The following is a 17,006-nucleotide window of genomic DNA, read 5'->3' on the forward strand; positions in this document are numbered from 1 at the left end:
CTCACAGAGATTGTGGAGCACACAGCAAGCTGCTATAACAATGGGGATATTGGTTTCGCTGAGATCACAGCGAGTCAGTAAGCTTCTCCATCTCCCCTTGAGATGGCCAAAAGCACACTCCACCACCATTCTGCACTTGCTCAGCCGGTAGTTGAAGAGTTCTTTTTCACTGTCCAGGGCGCCAGTATAGGGCTTCATGAGCCAGGGCATTAGCGGGTAGGCTGGGTCCCCGAGGATGACTATAGGCATCTCCACATCCCCAACAGTTATTTTTTGGTCCGGGAAGTAAATACCTTGCTGCAGCCGTCTAAACAGACCAGAGTTCCTGAAAACACGAGCGTCATGAATCTTGCCTGGCCATCCCACGTAGATGTTGGTAAAATGTCCCCTGTGGTCCACCAGTGCTTGCAGCACCATGGAAAAGTAGCCCTTTCGGTTAATGTACTGGGTGGCCTGGTGGTCCGGTGCCAGGATAGGGATGTGAGTTCCATCTATGGCCCCACCGCAGTCTGGGAATCCCATCGCTGCGAAGCCATCTATGATCGCCTCCACGTTTCCCAGGGTCACTACCTTTGGCAGCAGTACATCAACGATTGCCTTCGCTACTTGCATCACAACAACCCCCACGGTAGATTTGCCCACCCCAAACTGGTTCGCGACTGACCGGTAGCTGTCTGGCGTTGCAAGCTTCCAGAGGGCTATGGCCACTCGCTTCTGTACACTCAGTGCAGTTCGCAACCGGGTGTCACTGCGCTTCAGGGCAGGGGACAGCAACTCACAAAGTTCCAGGAAAGTTCCCTTCCGCATGCGAAAGTTTCGCAGCCACTGGGATTCATCCCAGACCTGCATCACTATGCGGTCCCACCACTCAGTGCTTGTTTCCCGTGCCCAGAATCGCCGTTCCACGGCATTAACATGACCCATTGCCACCGTGATGTCCTCGGCGCTGGGTCCCGTGCTTTCTGAGAGGTCTGTCCTACTCTCAGACTTCAGGCCATCACCGCGGTGCCGTAGCCTCCTCGCCTGACTTTTCTGCATCTGCCTCAGGGAAACCTGTATGATAAGCTGCGAGGCGTTGAGAGCGGCCACAACTGCAGCGATGGTCGCAGCGGGCTCCATGCTTGCAGTGCTGTGGCGTCCGCGCTGTCAATGACTGGAAAAGTGCGCGAACTGATTTCCCGCCGGCGCTTTCAGGGAGGGAGGGCGGGAGTGATGGACGGATGACGACAGTTACCCAAAAGCACCCTGGACACATTTTGTTACCCAGAAGGCTTTTGCGGCTACACCCAGAATTCCAATGGGCAGAGGGGACTGCGGGAACTGTGGGATAGCTGACCATAGTGCACCGCTTCGAATGTCGACGCTTTCACCGTTAGTGTGGACTCACAAAGTCGAATTACTGTCCTTAGTGTGGACACACACGTTCGACTTTGCAATATCGATTCCAAAAATTCGATGCAAGTAAAATTGAACTACTCTCATAGTGTAGACAAGGCCTTAGTTTCAGTTTCAGGGGCACGATTCACATCCCCAGAGAGCAGCAAAGAGACCCAGACACGTGAGCGAGGTTTGCGGGAAGGTTTATTTAATCACTGAGTTGCAAGGCAGGAAGACAGGTTTCAGAGTAGCACCCGTGTTAGTCTGTATCAGCAAAAAACAATGAGGAGTCCTTGTGGCACCTTAGAGACTAACACATTTATTGGGGCATAAGCTTTCGTGGGCTAAAGCCCACTTCTTCAGATGGATGGAGTGGAAAATACAGTAGCGGATATAAATACACAGCACATGAAAAGATGGGAGTTCCCTTACCAAGTGGGGGGTCAGTCTAACGAGACAATTAAATTAACACCAGGATACCAAGGGAGGAAAAATCACTTTAGTAGTGGTAATGAGGGTGGCCCATTTCAAACAGTTGACAAGAAGGTGTGAGTAACAGTAGGGGGAAATCAGTTTTTGTAATGACCCAACCACTCCCAGTCTTTATTCAGGCCTAATTTGATGGTGTCCACTTGGCTACCAATGTGATATACGCCATCATGTGCCAGCAATGCCCCTCTGCCATGTACATTGGCCAAACCAGACAGTCTCTACGCAAAAGAACAAATGGACACAAATCTGACATCAGGAATTATAACATTCAAAAACCAGTAGGAGAATACTTCAGCCTCCCCGGACACTCAATAACAGACTGAAAAGTGTTGATTCTTCAACAAAAAAACTTCAGAAACAGACTCCAACAAGAAACTGCAGAACTGGAATTAATTTGCAAACTGGACACCATCAAATTAGGCCTGAATAAAGACTGGGAGTGGCTGGGTCATTACAAAACCTAATTTCCCCCACTGTTACTCACACCTTCTTGTCAACTGTTTGAAATGATGTGACGGAGAAACTTCCGAGACTCATCAAGCCCTCGGATCGCTACCCCTTCCTGCTTCTCCACGTGGGCACCAATGATACTGCCAAGAATGACCTTGAGCGGATCACTGCAGACTACGTGGCTCTAGGAAGAAGGATAAAGGAGTTTGAGGTGCAAGTGGTGTTCTCGTCCATCCTCCCTGTGGAAGGAAAAGGCCGGGGTAGAGACCGTCGAATCGTGGAAGTCAATGAATGGCTACGCAGGTGGTGTCGGAGAGAAGGCTTTGGATTCTTTGACCATGGGATGGTGTTCCAAGAAGGGGGAGTGCTAGGCAGAGACGGGCTCCACCTAACGAAGAGAGGGAAGAGCATCTTCGCAAGCAGGCTGGCTAACCTAGTGAGGAGGGCTTTAAACTAGGTTCACCGGGGGAAGGAGACCAAAGCCCTGAGGTAAGTGGGGAAATGGGATCCTGGGAGGAAGCATGAGCAGGAGAGTGCAAGAGGGGAAGACTCCTGTCTCATGCTGAGAAAGAGGGACGATCGATGAGTTATCTTAAGTGCCTATACACAAATGCAAAAAGCCTGGGAAACAAGTAGGGAGAACTGGAAGTCCTGGCACAGACAGGGAACTATGATGCGATTGGAATAACAGAGACTTGGTGGGATAACTCACATGACTGGAGTACTGTCATGGATGAATATAAACTGTTCAGGAAGGACAGGCAGGGCAGAAAAGGTGGGGGAGTTGCGTTGTATGTAAGAGAGGAGTATGACTGCTCAGAGCTCCGGTATGAAACTGCAGAAAAACCTGAGAGTCTCTGGATAAAGTTGAGAAGTGTGAGCAACAAGGGTGATGTCGTGGTTGGAGTCTGCTATAGACCACCAGACCAGGGGGATGAGGTGGACGAGGCTTTCTTCTGGCAACTAGCAGAAGTTGCTAGATCGCATGACCTGGTTCTCATGGGAGACTTTAATCACCCTGATAACTGCTGGGAGAGCAATACAGCGGTGCACAGACAATGCAGGAAGTTTTTGGAAAGTGTAGGGGACAATTTCCTGGTGCAAGTGCTGGAGGAACCAACTAGGGGCAAAGCTTTTCTTGACCTGCTACTCACAAACAGGGAAGAATTAGTAGGGGAAGCAAAAGTGGATGGGAACCTGGGAGGCAGTGACCATGAGATGGTCGATCCTGACACAAGGAAGAGAGGAGAGCAGCAGAATATGGACCCTGAACTTCAGAAAAGCAGACTTTGACTCCCTCAGGGAACAGATGGGCAGGATCCCCTGGGAGAATAACATGAAGGGCAAAGGGGTCCAGGAGAGCTGGCTGTATTTTAAAGAATCCTTATTGCGGTTGCAGGAACAAACCATCCCGATGTGTAGAAAGAATAGTAAATATGGCAGGCGACCAGCTTGGCTAAACAGTAAAATCCTTGCTGATCTTAAACGCAAAAAAAAAAAGCTTACAAGAAGTGGAAGATTGGACAAATGACCAGGGAGGAGTATAAAAATATTGCTCAGGCGTGCAGGAGTGAAATCAGGAAGGTCAAATCGCACTTGGAGTTGCAGCTAGCAAGAGATGTTAAGAGTAACAAGAAGGGTTTCTACAGGTATGTTAGCAACAAGAAGAAAGTCAAGGAAAGTGTGGGCCCCTTACTGAATGAGGGAGGCAACCTAGTGACCGAGGATGTGGAAAAAGCTAATGTACTCAATGCTTTTTTTGCCTCTGTCTTCGCGAACAAGGTCAGCTCCCAGACTGCTGCACTGGGTAGTACAGCATGGGGAGAAGGTGACCAGCCCTCTGTGGAGAAAGAAGTGGTTCGGGACTATTTAGAAAAACTGGACGAGCACAAGTCCCTGGGGCCGGATGTGCTGCATCTGAGGATACTAAAGGAGTTGGCAGGTGTGATTGCGGAGCCAATGGCCGTTATTTTTGAAAACTCATGGCAATCGGGGGAGATCACGGATGACTGGAAAAAGGCTAATGTAGTGCCCATCTTTAAAAAAGGGAAGAAGGAGGATCCGGGGAACTACAGGCCAGTCAGCCTCACCTCAGTCCCTGGAAAAATCATGGAGCAGGTCCTCAAGGAATCAATTATGAAACACTTAGAGGAGAGGAAAGTGATCAGGAACAGTCAGCATGGATTCACCAAGGGCAAGTCGTGCCTGACTAACCTAATTGCCTTCTCTGAGGAGATAACTGGCTCTGTGGATGAGGGGAAAGCAGTGGATGTGTTATTCCTTGACTTTAGCAAAGGTTTTGATACGGTCTCCCACAGTATTCTTGCTGGCAAGTTAAAGAAGTATGGGCTGGATGAATGGACTGTAAGGTGGATAGAAAACTGGCTAGATCGTTGGGCTCAACGGGTAGTGATCAATGGCTCCATGTCTAGTTGGCAGCCGGTTTCAAGCGGAGTGCCCCAAGGGTCGGTCCTGGGGCAGGTTTGTTTAATATCTTTATTAATGATCTGGAGGACGGTGTGGACTGCACTCTCAGCAAGTTTGCAGATGACACTAAACTGGGAGGCGTGGTAGATACATTAGAGGGTAGGGATCGGATACAGAGAGACCTATACAAATTAGAGGATTGGGCCAGAAAAAACCCGATGAGGTTCAACAAGGACAAGTGCAGAGTCCTGCACTTAGGACGGAAGAATCCCATGCACTGCTACAGACTAGGAACCGAAAGCCTAGGTAGCAGTTCTGCAGAAAAGGACCTAGGGGTCACAGTGGACGAGAAGCTGGATATGAGTCAACAGTGTGCTCTTGTTCCCAAGAAGGCTAACGGCATTTTGGGCTGTATAAGTAGGGCCATTGCCAGCAGATCAAGGAATGTGATCGTTCCCCTTTATTCGACATTGGTGAGGCCTCATCTGGAATACTGTGTCCAGTTTTGGGCCCCACACTACAAGAAGGATGTGGAAAAATTGGAAAGAGTCCAGCGGAGGGCAACAAAAATGATTAGGGGTCTGGAGCACATGACTTATGAGGAGAGGCTGAGGGAACTGGGATTGTTTAGTCTCCAGAAGAGAAGAGTGAGGGGGGATTTGATAGCTGCTTTCAACTACCTGAAGGGGGGTTCCAAAGAGGATGGAGCTCGGCTGTTCTCAGTGGTGGCAGATGACAGAACAAGGAGCAATGGTCTCAAGTTGCAATGGGGAATGTTTAGGTTGGATATTAGGAAAGACTATTTCACTAGGAGGATGGTGATGCACTGGAATTCATTCCCTAGAGAGGTGGTGGAATCTCCTTCCTTAGAGGTTTTTAAGGCCCAGTTTGACAAAGCCCTGGCTGGGATGATTTAGTTGGGAATTGGTCCTGCTTTGAGCAGGCGGTTGGACTAGATACCTGCTGATGTCCCTACCAACCCTGATATTCTATGATTCTATGAAATGGGCCACCCTCATTACCACTACAAAAGTGATTTTTCTTCCCTTGGTATCCTGCTGTTAATTGAATTGGCTCGTTAGACTGACCCCCCACTTGGTAAGGCAACTCCCATCTTTTCATGTACTGTGTATTTATACCTGCTACTGTATTTTCCACTCCATGCATCTGAAGAAGTGGGTTTTAGCCCACGAAAGCTTATGCCCAAATAAATGTGTTAGTCTCTAAGGTGCCCATGCCAGTTCCCCTCCCTCGGCCTGGGGCTAGAGAGGTGTGATGAAGTGTGTGTGTGTGGGGGGGTTATTAGTGACAGTGCGTGCCTCAGTTTCCCTGTGTGCTGCATGTGTAATGAGGGAATAAGAGAGGGGTTGTTGTTGCAGGGGACTAGTTGTGACCTCACCTAGCAGTTGGGATCCCGGATACTGGCCTGGACATTGGGGACCCAGCGACTGGTGATCAGGGGGCCCCCCAGCTTGGGAGCAGCTGGTTCTGGCCAATGTAGGGACAATGGGCTGAGGAGAGAGGCGCTTGGGGACCTGACCAGCCCTGGGGGGAACAAAGGACAGAAGAGAGGGGCCCAGACGGCCTGTCAACCTGGGACTGAAGACAAAGGGCAGAGGAGGGGCTGTGGGGGAGGGGATTTAGGGGGCTCGGCTGGAAGGAGGGGGCGGGGTGGGGCTAGGCTGGGGACAAGGAGCAGCCGGACCCATGGGGACGGGACAGACCCACCTGCCCAGGGCTGAGACTGGCCAGGCCCAAGGACCCTGAGACCTGCCCGGGCTGGGTCCAGACATTCAATAAACCTCCTGTGTGACGCTGGCGGAGAGTCACTGCAGCTAGAGATCGGGGGCGTTGCTCCCTCTGGGGGTGGGGGCCCCGGGGGCCCAGAGCGAGGGGACTCCCTGAGGGGCCATGGTAGAGCCAGGCTGCTGGGGACTCAGAGGTGTGGTCCTAGGGGCCATACGGAGCCCAGAGAGCCCGGGGCCTAGGAGTCCGTGACAAGAGGTACCCAGGGTGTGGGACTCCAGGTTCCTAGGTGTGGGCAGTGTCTACGTCCCCTGGGGGTGATGTTCTGGTGGCCACCTCGCGTGAGTCCTGCCCCACAGATCAGGCCAATGGGGCCCATCCATCCCGGTATCCCTCTCCAACAGCACCTGTGCATCTTGAGGTAGCACATCTCCTACAATGCACCTCCCTGCAAGGCCTTGTGGGGCGACATATTCCTCCTTGACCCAGCCCAGGCCATGAAGCGTGGAGGTGGAGAGCTGGCAGCGTTGCAGTTAGAACTAAGCATTACTAAGCTGCTTGCCGGTAGAGCGTCCTGTGGCAGGGGGTTCCGCGGGTGAACAGGGCGCTGGGGTAGAGAGGTAAGCGGGAGGCCGGGGGCCCCATCAGGACCAGCGCCCGGCGAGCTTGCCAAAGATGCCAGGTAGCACAAGGCAGGCCCCTTCGTGCAGTGATGCCAGCGCTGATTCGATCCAGGGTGGGTTCTGGAGCTCCTTGTTCTGCTGCTGCAGGCGCTGGATCTCAGCTTCCATGCGTGCGGCCTTCTCCTGGAGCCCCTCCTTCCTCAGGTTCTCCAGCTCCTGGGGGGCAGAGACAGCGTGAGGGGGATCCCCAGCCTGCGCCACGGGACAGCGCCCGCCCCACGGGCAGGGAGGAGTCACGGCAACAGCGTGGGGCTGGCCTGGGAGGAATGGGGGTCCAGGGCAGGGGGACCAGGGTGTGTGTGTGTCGCTGCCGCCCCCCGTTGGAGGGGACGGGCCCTGCTCTGTCTGTGCACATGTCATTCCCCACACTGCACCTACCAGCAATCCCGTCTCTGGGGGATCCGCTCCACAGGCCCATCTAGCCCGGTATCTCACCGCCTGCCTGCCATTTGCTAGCGCCCCGGCTACCCTGATGTGACGGAGCAGGGAGCGGGGCAGATTTGACCTGGGAATGTTGCAGGGGGGTTGCAGTGGGGATGTGGGACTTCCCTTGAAGGAAGCTACCCCAGCTGTAACCTGAGCCAGGAACGGGGGGGGGGGGGGGGGCGGGGGGGGAGACGGGGACGGGGGGGGGAATTAACACCTTCTGCCCGGGAGACTGAACAAAGGAGAGGAGGAGCTGGGGGGAGGGGGAAGAGAGGAGCTGCAGGAGGAGTTTTGGTTTGGTTTCAGTTTGGGCTGGGTGGTGCAATGCAGGGAACCCCAAGCTGGGGTCTAAGCTCCCTGAACCTCCCAGAGGGAACTAATTGAGGGGGTCTGGTCGTACCTACACGCTCTGCTTGAGACTGTGTTCCTGTCCTTAAATAAACCTTCTGCTTTACTGGCTGGTTGAGAGTCGCAGTGAATCTCAGGAAGAGGGGTGCAGGGCCCTAACTCCCCCACACTCCGCGACACCTACCCCCGGGCAGGCTGAGGCCGGTGGTTGTGGTGCCCTTGCCCGGGCTGTGCCCATCCTGCCCCCTTAGCACCCGCCCCCCCGGTACCTTCAGTTTCTGATCCAGCATCTTGCCCTGCTCCTCCAGCAGCTTCTTCCTCTCGTCCTCCAGCTTCTCCTTCAGCTGCCGCAGGTTCTCCTGGTAGCTGTGTTCCTGGTCCTTCAGCTTCTGCTGCAGCTCAGCCTCCTTCTGCTGCAGGACCTGCCGCTCCCGCTCGGCCGCCTCGGCCCGGGCTCGCTCGGCTGGCACAGGGAGAGAGAGGTGGGTCAGCACGGGGAGGGCCACGGTGACTCTGCCTGCCGGGGCTGCAGCCCAGTCCCCTCTCCCCCGTCCCAGCAGCACCACGTCCCCCGGTGTGTACCTGCCATCTCCTTCTCCTTCTCCGTCAGGGCCTTGTCCGTCTGCAGGATGGACTGGGCCGCGACCTCCTTGGACTGGAGGAACTCCTGCAGCACCTCGTCGGCCTGGGGATGGAGAGTGGGAGCCACCAGGTCAGGGGGTTTGTCCCATAGGGCTGGATCTGGGTCGGGATTCTGGATTGCAGCACTGGAGAGGAACAGGGGACTGGCTGGCTTGGAGGGGGGCGGGGGCCTTTCCCCTCTAGGGGGCGCTGGCCCTGATCCGGCCCCAGGGCAGGGACTGGCTGACTCAGGGGGGTGGGGGTGGGACATGGGGCCTTTCCCCTCTAGGGGGCACCAGCTCCCATCCGGCCCCAGAGTCAGCATTTGGTTTCCACGTGACACCCTCGGCGCCTGTTCCAGATGAGCTGGGGCCGAACCTGATTTTTAACAGGACAAAGGTGATAACTGGCCCCCACCAGCAGCCCCAGCAGAGAGGCCGAGGGCTGGAGGGGCCACGGGAACCAGGCACCCCGGCACGTTGGCAGTGGGGATGGCTGTGGGGGGGGGCAGGCTCACACTCTGATGCTGCCCCCGCTCTAGGGAGGATCCAGGAACTGCCCATTGGGGAAAACTGATGCCTGGTTCTCAGCAGGGCTTCCTGGGCCGCACAACAAGGGGGCACAAAGACACACAGTGCCGGGCACCAGCCCTCTCCTACCTTTACCCCCTTCGCCGGCACCTGCCAGTATCTCTCCACCATCCGCTGCCGGTCGTCCAGGAAGCACTGGTAGCCCCCAGGCACCGAATACACCCCCTGGCCGATCCGGTCGTCCAGCTCGTCCCACAGCTCCTGCAGGGCAGCCGTGCAGCGCTCCGAAGATGCCAGTTCGTTCCGGCAGCAGAGCTCCTGCTTCTGCTCCTCCAGGTGGCACTGCCAGGTTGGGCACAGACAGGGCAGGCGTGAGCCGGGGCAGGTGCGTACAGACAGGGCAGGCGTGAGCCGGCGGAGGGGGGGGTACAGACAGGGCAGGCGTGAGCGGGGGGGGGTACAGACAGGGCAGGGTACGAGCCGGGGGGGGTATGAGCCAGGGCAGGGTACGAACCAGGGCAGGGCCCAAATGAGGCAGGGATGCGAGCCAATCCGCATGTGCCCGGGGCTGGAGATTGCTTGTGACTGCAGCTGGGTGTGTCCCTACCTGTGTGATGCTGGTGGAAGTGCATCTGGGGGGCTTTGCAGCTTGTCACAGCAGCACAGGGTGAGAGGGAGCCCAGGCTGGTGGGACGGGGGGCTCTGTGATACCCTAGATCCAGGTGGTGTCCCACGGGGGAACCTATCACACCGGGGCTGGGAGATCCCTGGGAAAGGGGATCGGGGAGTCCCAGCCCCGCCCATCCCACAGAGGGGCAGCTATCCCTTAAACCCTGGGGCCAGCGCGAGGGGCTGTACCATGAGCTCCCCTTGGAAGCGGCAGTCGTCGTCCTTGAAGGCGCGCGCCATGAACGTCCGCAGCGCCTCCCGCTCGCACTGGGCATGCAGCTCCAGCAGCTCCTGCACGGTCTCCGTGGGCAGCGCCACCCGCGGCCCGAGCTGCTCCTTGTAGACAGCCACGGCCTCCCCCACCGCCGCCGAGTTCTCGATCTGCGCCAGGGCCAGCACCGCACTCTCCACACAGGGCACCGCCCCGCTGCGGATGGCGTCCACGTAGGTCACTGCCAGGTTCCCCAGCACTGCCGGAGAGGCAGGGTCAGTGCCAGGTTCCCCAGTGCCACCGGAGGGCCAGGGTCAGCTCCAGGGTGCCCAGTGCGGCTGGAGGGGCAGGGTCAGTGCCAGGTTCCCCAGTGCCACCGGAGGGCCAGGGTCAGCTCCAGGGTGCACAGTGCGGCCGGAGGGGCAGGGTCAGTGCCCAGTGTGCCCAGCCCCTCCCACACTGCTCCCTGCCCCTCCCTGCAGGACAGACACCAAGCCTGGGACGTGCCCCCCTCCCCACCCTGGATATGCCCCAGTCCCCCCATCCCAGTCAGAAATGCACCCCCATCCCCCTTCTCTGTGAGCAACTGGTGCCTTGTTTCTCATTGGGACGCGCCTGGCGTCACCCCCCAGCCATGGGGCGCTTCAGAGAAATGGCCCTACCAAATTCACGGTCTATTATGGTCAATTTCACAGCCAGAGGATTTAAAAATTGGTAAATTTCAGGTTTTCAGATGTTTAAAAAGGGGATGGGGGGAGCTGTTGTTGGGGGGTCATGGAATTACCTCCCTCACTTCGGTGCTGCCCCCAGAGCTGGACTCTGAAGGCAGCAACCGCAGAGCTTCCTGCAGCCGCAGGAGGTTCCTGGAGGTGGGGGTGGGTCTGATGCCCCCCCAGCACAGCTGTGCAGGAGATGGACAAGTCCTGCCCCTCCCCTGCCCATCTGGAGCTCGGGGCCCCCTTTGCTGGGGCGCTCCCAGGAACAAGGGGACATCGGATTTCATGGGGAAAGGGCGGATTTCACGTTCCGTGACACATTTTTCATGTGAAATTGGTGGGGCCCAACCAACGGCCCCTGGAGACGCAGGCATCCCTCCCCGGGAAACGCACCCACGGGGCTATCTAGGCCTCTCCCCATCTCCCCTGGGATCCACTGACCAGATCTGCTGTCGGGCTCCCCCCACCCGGCCTGTTCTCCTCCGGGGGTTGTTTCCGTGGCTTTGCTCCACTCCCCAAGGATTTTCTAGTGCGCCCTCTAACCGCCCACCCCAGAGCTGGGTGCAGGCGCCAGCATTGGCCCCAACAGTGCTGGACACAGGGGACCCCCTCCCAGCTCGGTTCATCCTGCCCAGCACCCCACAAGCCCTGCTGGCCCCCGGCTCCAGGGCTACCGATACTCACTGGCCCCAGTCACCACGTGGCCGCCTGGGATAGTCTTGGGCTGTGACGTCTCCCAGACGTGGCGGCAGAACCAGGGCACCTGCTCCCGGAACTCGGGCTCCAGCTCGTCCTCCTGCAGCTCCTCCAGCCGGCTCATTTTCCTCCTGCTGGTCGGCGGGACGAAGACGAAGCATTTCCGGGCACGGAAGAACCGGCGAATGCATTCGCGGGGCAGGTTGTAGAGCTTGGTTTGCTCACTGCTGCCTGGGGAGGAGACGGGAGCTGGGCAGCAGCCCTGCGCCGACATGCGGCTGCTTCTAGGGGGCAGCATGGTGGGTGTTGGACAGATTCCCCTGGGGGAAGAGACCCCGATATCCACAGGGGATTGAGGGGAGCCGGGGAACCATCCAAGCTGGAATGTGGCCAGGACAGCGAACGCCTCAACTCTCAGGGACCGGTAACCCCCGCAAGGTGTCAACAGCTTGGGATTGTGTCTCGAGCAAAAGTCTCCCCCTCTGCAATCACAGCGCCCCCTAGTGCCACCCTGGGGCCAGCCCTGACTGCCAGGGGAGCCCCCACCCCACCCCCTGTAGCCCAGCGCCCCCTAGTGCCGTCCTGGGGACAGCCCTGACTGCCTAGGGAGACCCCACCCCGCCCCCTGTAGCCCAGCGCCCCCTAGTGCCGTCCTGGGGCCAGCACCGCTCCCCTACCTGGCTTTAGTTTCAGGGCGTTCTCCAGGTACTCGTCCTCGGTGATCTCCCGCCCATCCAGCTCCAGCTGCAGCATGAAATCCCGCACGGCCCACACAAAGGCCGGGAAGAACCGCACAAACTCGGCCGAATCCTCCCCCTCCTGCCGGCCACCCCCACCCACTGGCTTCACCTTGATGCGCTCCGTCAACTCCGTCACGTAGCTGGGGGCCGGCTAAGGAACCAGAGATGCCTCGTCCCCTTCAGGGGGTCCCAATCCCTCAGGGCCCCCACAACCCACCTGCGATGGGGGCTCAGAAGCGACTGGGGGAAGGGGAGGATATTGTGACTCAGTAGGGAGCGGGGCGGACTGACCTGGGAATGTCGTCTAGTTTTGCTGGGACTGTCTGCATTGGGGGATGGGAGAGCAGGGGGTGACTTCACTTGAGGGATGATACCTGAGCCTGTAACCTGAGCTCGGAGGGGGTTGGACCCAGGTGACATCTTTGCCTGGGAAACTGGACAAAGGCTGGAGAAGGAGCCCGGGGAGGGGGAGTGAGATGCTGGAGGGGGTTTCAGTTTTGGGCTGGCTGGGGAAATCGGAGGGAACCCCAAGGCTGGGGTCTAAGGTCCCTACCCCCCAGAAGGACCTGACTAAGGGGTCCTGTTTATGCCTACAAGCTCTGGTTTGGACTGTGTTCCTGTCGTGTCATAAACCTTCTGTGTTACTGGCTGGCTGAGAGTCACGGTGAATCGCAGGAAGCCGGGGGTGCAGGGCCTTGTCTCCCCCCAAACTCCGTGTCAGATATTTCATCACAACACCAGGAAGCAGGGATTGAACCCATCACTTTCAGGGTCCAGAGCAGCCGCCTGCAGCACGGGACCTGAAGGAGCAACTCTGCCAGCTGGTGGCAGTAGCGGGTTGTTATCCCCTCATGCGGAGTGGCCACTAGAGGGGGCCATGGTGCACACCCTGTGCTGTGGGTCACAATTTCGCAGGGGGTGAAGCGTTTAGATGGAAGCACGGGGCCCTTCCCCGGGGACATGCCCCCCCCAGCCCCGGCCCCCAGGCAAGGATACTGCAGCTGGTCCATGGCCTGCTGGTCGATGGTGCCCCGGCTGTTATAGACCAGGGTGCTGCTGAGCAGCACGGCCAGCGCGAAGATCCACGTGTCGTTCTTCGCGTCGCCCTGGAATGACACCCGCCGTCACCGTCCCGAGCACGTCCCAGCTGCAGAGCTCACAGCCCATCATAGAGCATGGCGGGATTGCCAGCCCCAAGGCACAGATGGGGAAACTGAGGCACGGGGAAGGGATAGCCAGGGGAACAGCCCTCAGCTCTGCAGAATCCCAGCCCAGGCCACAATTAATTCCCATTGTTTAGGAAAGTCACTATTTGGGGTTGGCGTATTCCCCTCCCCCACCTCATTAAATCCCCAGCTCCCGGAGGCACGGGAGGGGGCAGAAGTTCCCATTGCTCTCCTTTTATCGAAGTAAGTTTCTAACCGATGTGGCTCCGTTAAAACTTTGGGAAGGCAACAACCCCCTCCCCGCCCCCTGGGGTCCAGCTGCAGCAGCCCCCACTGCAGGGCATGGAGTTTGCAGCGAGTCTTGTGCATTTTTGGGGACTTGACTTTTTTTTGCCCACTCGTGGCTGGCGATGTCGGCTCCTCCCTCCACCTAGCGCGGAGCGATGCTGACATTTGGCCAAGGCTGCGGGATCCTTTTCGAAGGATCCATCTTATTGGCCGTGTCTGAGCCCCTCTCCAGCGTGAAGGTATTTATTGTCACACTTCCTCTGGCAGTCTGGGTGGGGAAACTGAGTCCAAGGTCACCCGGGGGTCTGTGGAGCAGGGATTTGAACCCAGTTCTCCTGAATGCCAGGCCTGCCCTCCATCACTACAGCAGGTTGGGAAATTGTCGCTGGAGAACGTTGAATTGTTGATACCAAAATCACTGGTGAAACAGGGTCGGTTCAGGTTTCCTGACTTGAAAAATTATTGGGAAAAAAGTTTCAGAATTGTGGAAACAGCCCGAATGGCTGTTTGTCTACTCGGAAACTGGCCGTTTTTCAAGGCAACGCGATGTCTCGTTGCCAAGGTTTTGGTAAATTTGGACCAAGTTAAGAAAGAAAGAAAAAATGGTCAATCAAAATGAAATGTTTGAAAATGATCCAAGTTTTTTGCGTGACCTGGACCCAAGACACATTTCCGATTTTCAGGCCCTGGCACTTTTCCCCCATTTTGACTTTTCATCGCGATTCAGGATGGGAAACATTTTTGATATCTCAACAGTTCTCCCCGGGAAGGACAAGAGTTTCCAGCCACACCCCTGGGCCTCTCGTCCCAGCCCTGCCACGGCATCCCCAGCCCTCCCGGCATTGGCACTGCCCCCCTCAGAGGGCGTCAGCCCCACATCAGACAGCCCCTCCTTCCCCTACATGGGGCTCGCTGAGTCTGTCCTTTAGCAGAGGGAGCTCCTTAAATACCCCAACCCCTTTCCCAGCATGCCTTGCCCTGAACTACAAGTCCCAGCAGCCCCTGGGAACTACAAGTCCCACCAGCCTCTGCGTGCCAAGGGGAGTTCCATCCCGCTCTGCAAATTGGCTGATTCTCATACACTGACCCCCACCCCCACTCACCTTCTCCACGTCGCCCAGCCCCTCGGTGTCCAGCAGCACCAGGGTGTGGCCGGCCCGGCGGGGGTGGGGCAGGCACCACATCCAGATGCCCTTGGTGTGCGACTGGATGGTGGAGCCCAGCGAGAACCCTGGGGAGAGAGGGGTGGAGCTGGGACAGATGCAGAGCGAGGGAACCCAGGAGTCCTGCCTCCCAGCCCCCCCTGCTCTGACCCACTAGACCCCACTCCCCTGCCAGCGCCAGGTAGAGAACGCAGGAGTCCTGGCGCACTGGGGCAGGACTCACATCTCTCACCTGTTCTCTTGCCGGCCAGTTTGTTCATGAGGTAGGACTTGCCGGTGCGGTACAGCCCGGCGATGGCCACCACCACCACGGGCTGGTGGATCTCCGCCAGCACCTGCAGCGCCTCCTGCTGCACCTGCAGCTCCCCCGCCGGGCTGTTCTCGATCAGGCAGACAGGGGCCGGCATGGGGATCTCCATCGTGCTGGGTGGGTGGCCTGTGGGACACAGAGCAGGGAGGGTCAGCGCGGGGGTGTGTGTGTGAGGCATGGGGGGGCAGTGAGACACAGAACCAGGCCCCCCAAACTGCAGGAGACTCTTCCACCCGCCCCGGTGCAGTGTACGGACCCCAGCATCGCCCGCTGCAGCTCACCCCTGGGCAGACAAGCCCTGGCGCTCCTGGGCATCGCTGCAGACCCCCAGCCGGTGCCCCTTTAATCACACTGGGCGGGGCTGCTGCTGGACAGGCAGGACGGTCCAGTGGTTAGAGCGCCAGCCTGGGGCGTGTCTGGCGAAAGCGGTGGCTCAGAGTGAAACGCTGACAATACCTCCCCCCTTTGTGCCATCTGCAAACTTTATTAGCACATTCCCACGTTCTGTGCCAAGGTCAGTAATGAAAATGTTAAATAAGGTTGGTCCCAAAACCGATCCCTGAGGAGCTCTGCTAGTGACCTGCCTCCAGCCTGACAGATCACCTTCCAGTGTGACCCCTCGTAGTCTCCCCTTCAACCAGTCCCTTACCGACCTTTCAGTTCTCCTATTAATCCCCCTCTTCTCCAATGTAAGTAATAGTCTCTCGGGTGGAGCTGTGTCAAATGCCCGTCTGACATCAGGGAGATTGGATCTACGGCTTCCTTTGTCTAAGACACCAGCTCTCGTCTCAGCAAGAGACACCAGTGACTCTGTTACACCTCGAATCCAGCAATGGAAACCATCGGACAAACACCTACAATCACTTTCTACCATTTCCGCGACTCACCCCCTGTTTGTTGCTTTTATAAAAATCTTGTGAGTGCCCAAAGTGACGCAGCAGGGAGTGGGGAGTATTGACCTGGGAAGGTTGCAGGGGAGTTTTACTGGGACTGTCTGCATTGGGAATGGGAGACTTTCCTGGAGGGAAGATACCTGAGCATGTAACATGAGAGCCCAGGAGGGGGGTTGGGGCCAGGTGACACCTTCTGCCTCCGAAACTGGACAAAGGCTGAAGGAGGACCTGGGGGAGGGGAGTGAGATGGCTGGAGTGGGGGGGTTCAGTTTAGAGCTGGCTGGGGAACTGGAGGGAGCCCCAAGCCTGGGGTCTAAGCTCCCTGCCCCCCAGAGGGACTTGACTGAGGGGTCCTGGTTGTACCTACAAGCCCTGCTTGGGACTGTGTTCCTGTCGACTAATAAACCTTCCATTTTACTGGCTGGCTGAGAGTCCCGGTGAATTGCAGGAAGCGGGGGTGCAGAGCCCTGACTCCCCCACACTCCGTGACACCCAGCCAATCCCATGATATTGGGGGCCTGACTCATCTTTTGAAGGCTTGGTGTTGACCCTGCTGTGCCGTGTCCAGGGACCAGACTTTTCAGCAGTGACTAGTCACTTGGGGCCCTTGAGTTTTCAGCACCTTTATAAGGGGTCTTGGGTTTTAGAGCACCCGCCCCTCTGAAAATCAGGCCTCAAAAGTGTGTCAAGTTGGGTGCTTAAAAACTGCAGCCCCCAAGTCCCTATGGCTAATCTTGGCCAGGGCCAGGGATCCAGGGTTTTCCTTCACTTTTCCCAGTTGCTCCTTATTTTTTTAAATTGCTGTTTGATAAATTGTATTTGCTTTGAACTGTGTGTGATGATCAGTGGGGTCAGGGAAGCATCCAGTGCAGAGAGAACACCCCGCAGTGGGGACACCCGAGCCCCTGCCCTAAGTGACCACGACAAGGTTGGGGGTTGAGCCCCCAGGAATCCTGGGCCCAGCCTTGTTGGGGTTACGAGGACTCTGCCAGACAGGAGGTGGAAGGGGAGCCCTCGAGGTCAGGGAGGCCTCTGGGTAAAGGGAGTGGGAGTG

At 57.3% G+C, this 17,006-nt stretch overlaps 1 protein-coding gene across 1 annotated transcript; it reads right to left on the reverse strand.

Annotated features, from left to right (window-relative positions):
- Positions 1-5,951: 5,951 nt before the first annotated feature.
- Positions 5,952-15,168, reverse strand: LOC135982822 (guanylate-binding protein 1-like). The gene is made up of 10 exons (XM_065591027.1): positions 14,982-15,168; positions 14,690-14,817; positions 13,129-13,238; positions 12,070-12,272; positions 11,381-11,623; positions 9,959-10,239; positions 9,230-9,442; positions 8,532-8,634; positions 8,219-8,412; positions 5,952-7,331 (listed from the first exon to the last, which is right to left on the reverse strand). The coding sequence occupies exons 1-10, from the start codon at positions 15,166-15,168 to the stop codon at positions 7,137-7,139; spliced, it is 1,857 nt and encodes a 618-aa protein (XP_065447099.1). The 3' UTR covers positions 5,952-7,136.
- Between the last annotated feature and the right edge of the window lie 1,838 nt (positions 15,169-17,006).

This window comes from Chrysemys picta, chromosome 4, assembly GCF_011386835.1.
Source record: "Chrysemys picta bellii isolate R12L10 chromosome 4, ASM1138683v2, whole genome shotgun sequence".
In the NCBI taxonomy this organism is placed as follows: domain Eukaryota; kingdom Metazoa; phylum Chordata; order Testudines; family Emydidae; genus Chrysemys; species Chrysemys picta.

What these genes read in the sequence shown, in the direction of transcription:
- LOC135982822 (XM_065591027.1), bottom strand. Translation starts at nt 15,168, where the DNA reads ATGGAGATCCCCATGCCGGCCCCTGTCTGCCTGATCGAGAACAGCCCG. An exon ending in CGCCCTGAAACTAAAGCCAG is followed by an intron (nt 11,624 to 12,069) that starts GTAGGGGAGCGG and finishes TCTCCTCCCCAG; the next exon opens with GCAGCAGTGAGCAAACCAAG. An exon ending in GCTTCCAAGGGGAGCTCATG is followed by an intron (nt 9,443 to 9,958) that starts GTACAGCCCCTC and finishes CCAACCTGGCAG; the next exon opens with TGCCACCTGGAGGAGCAGAA.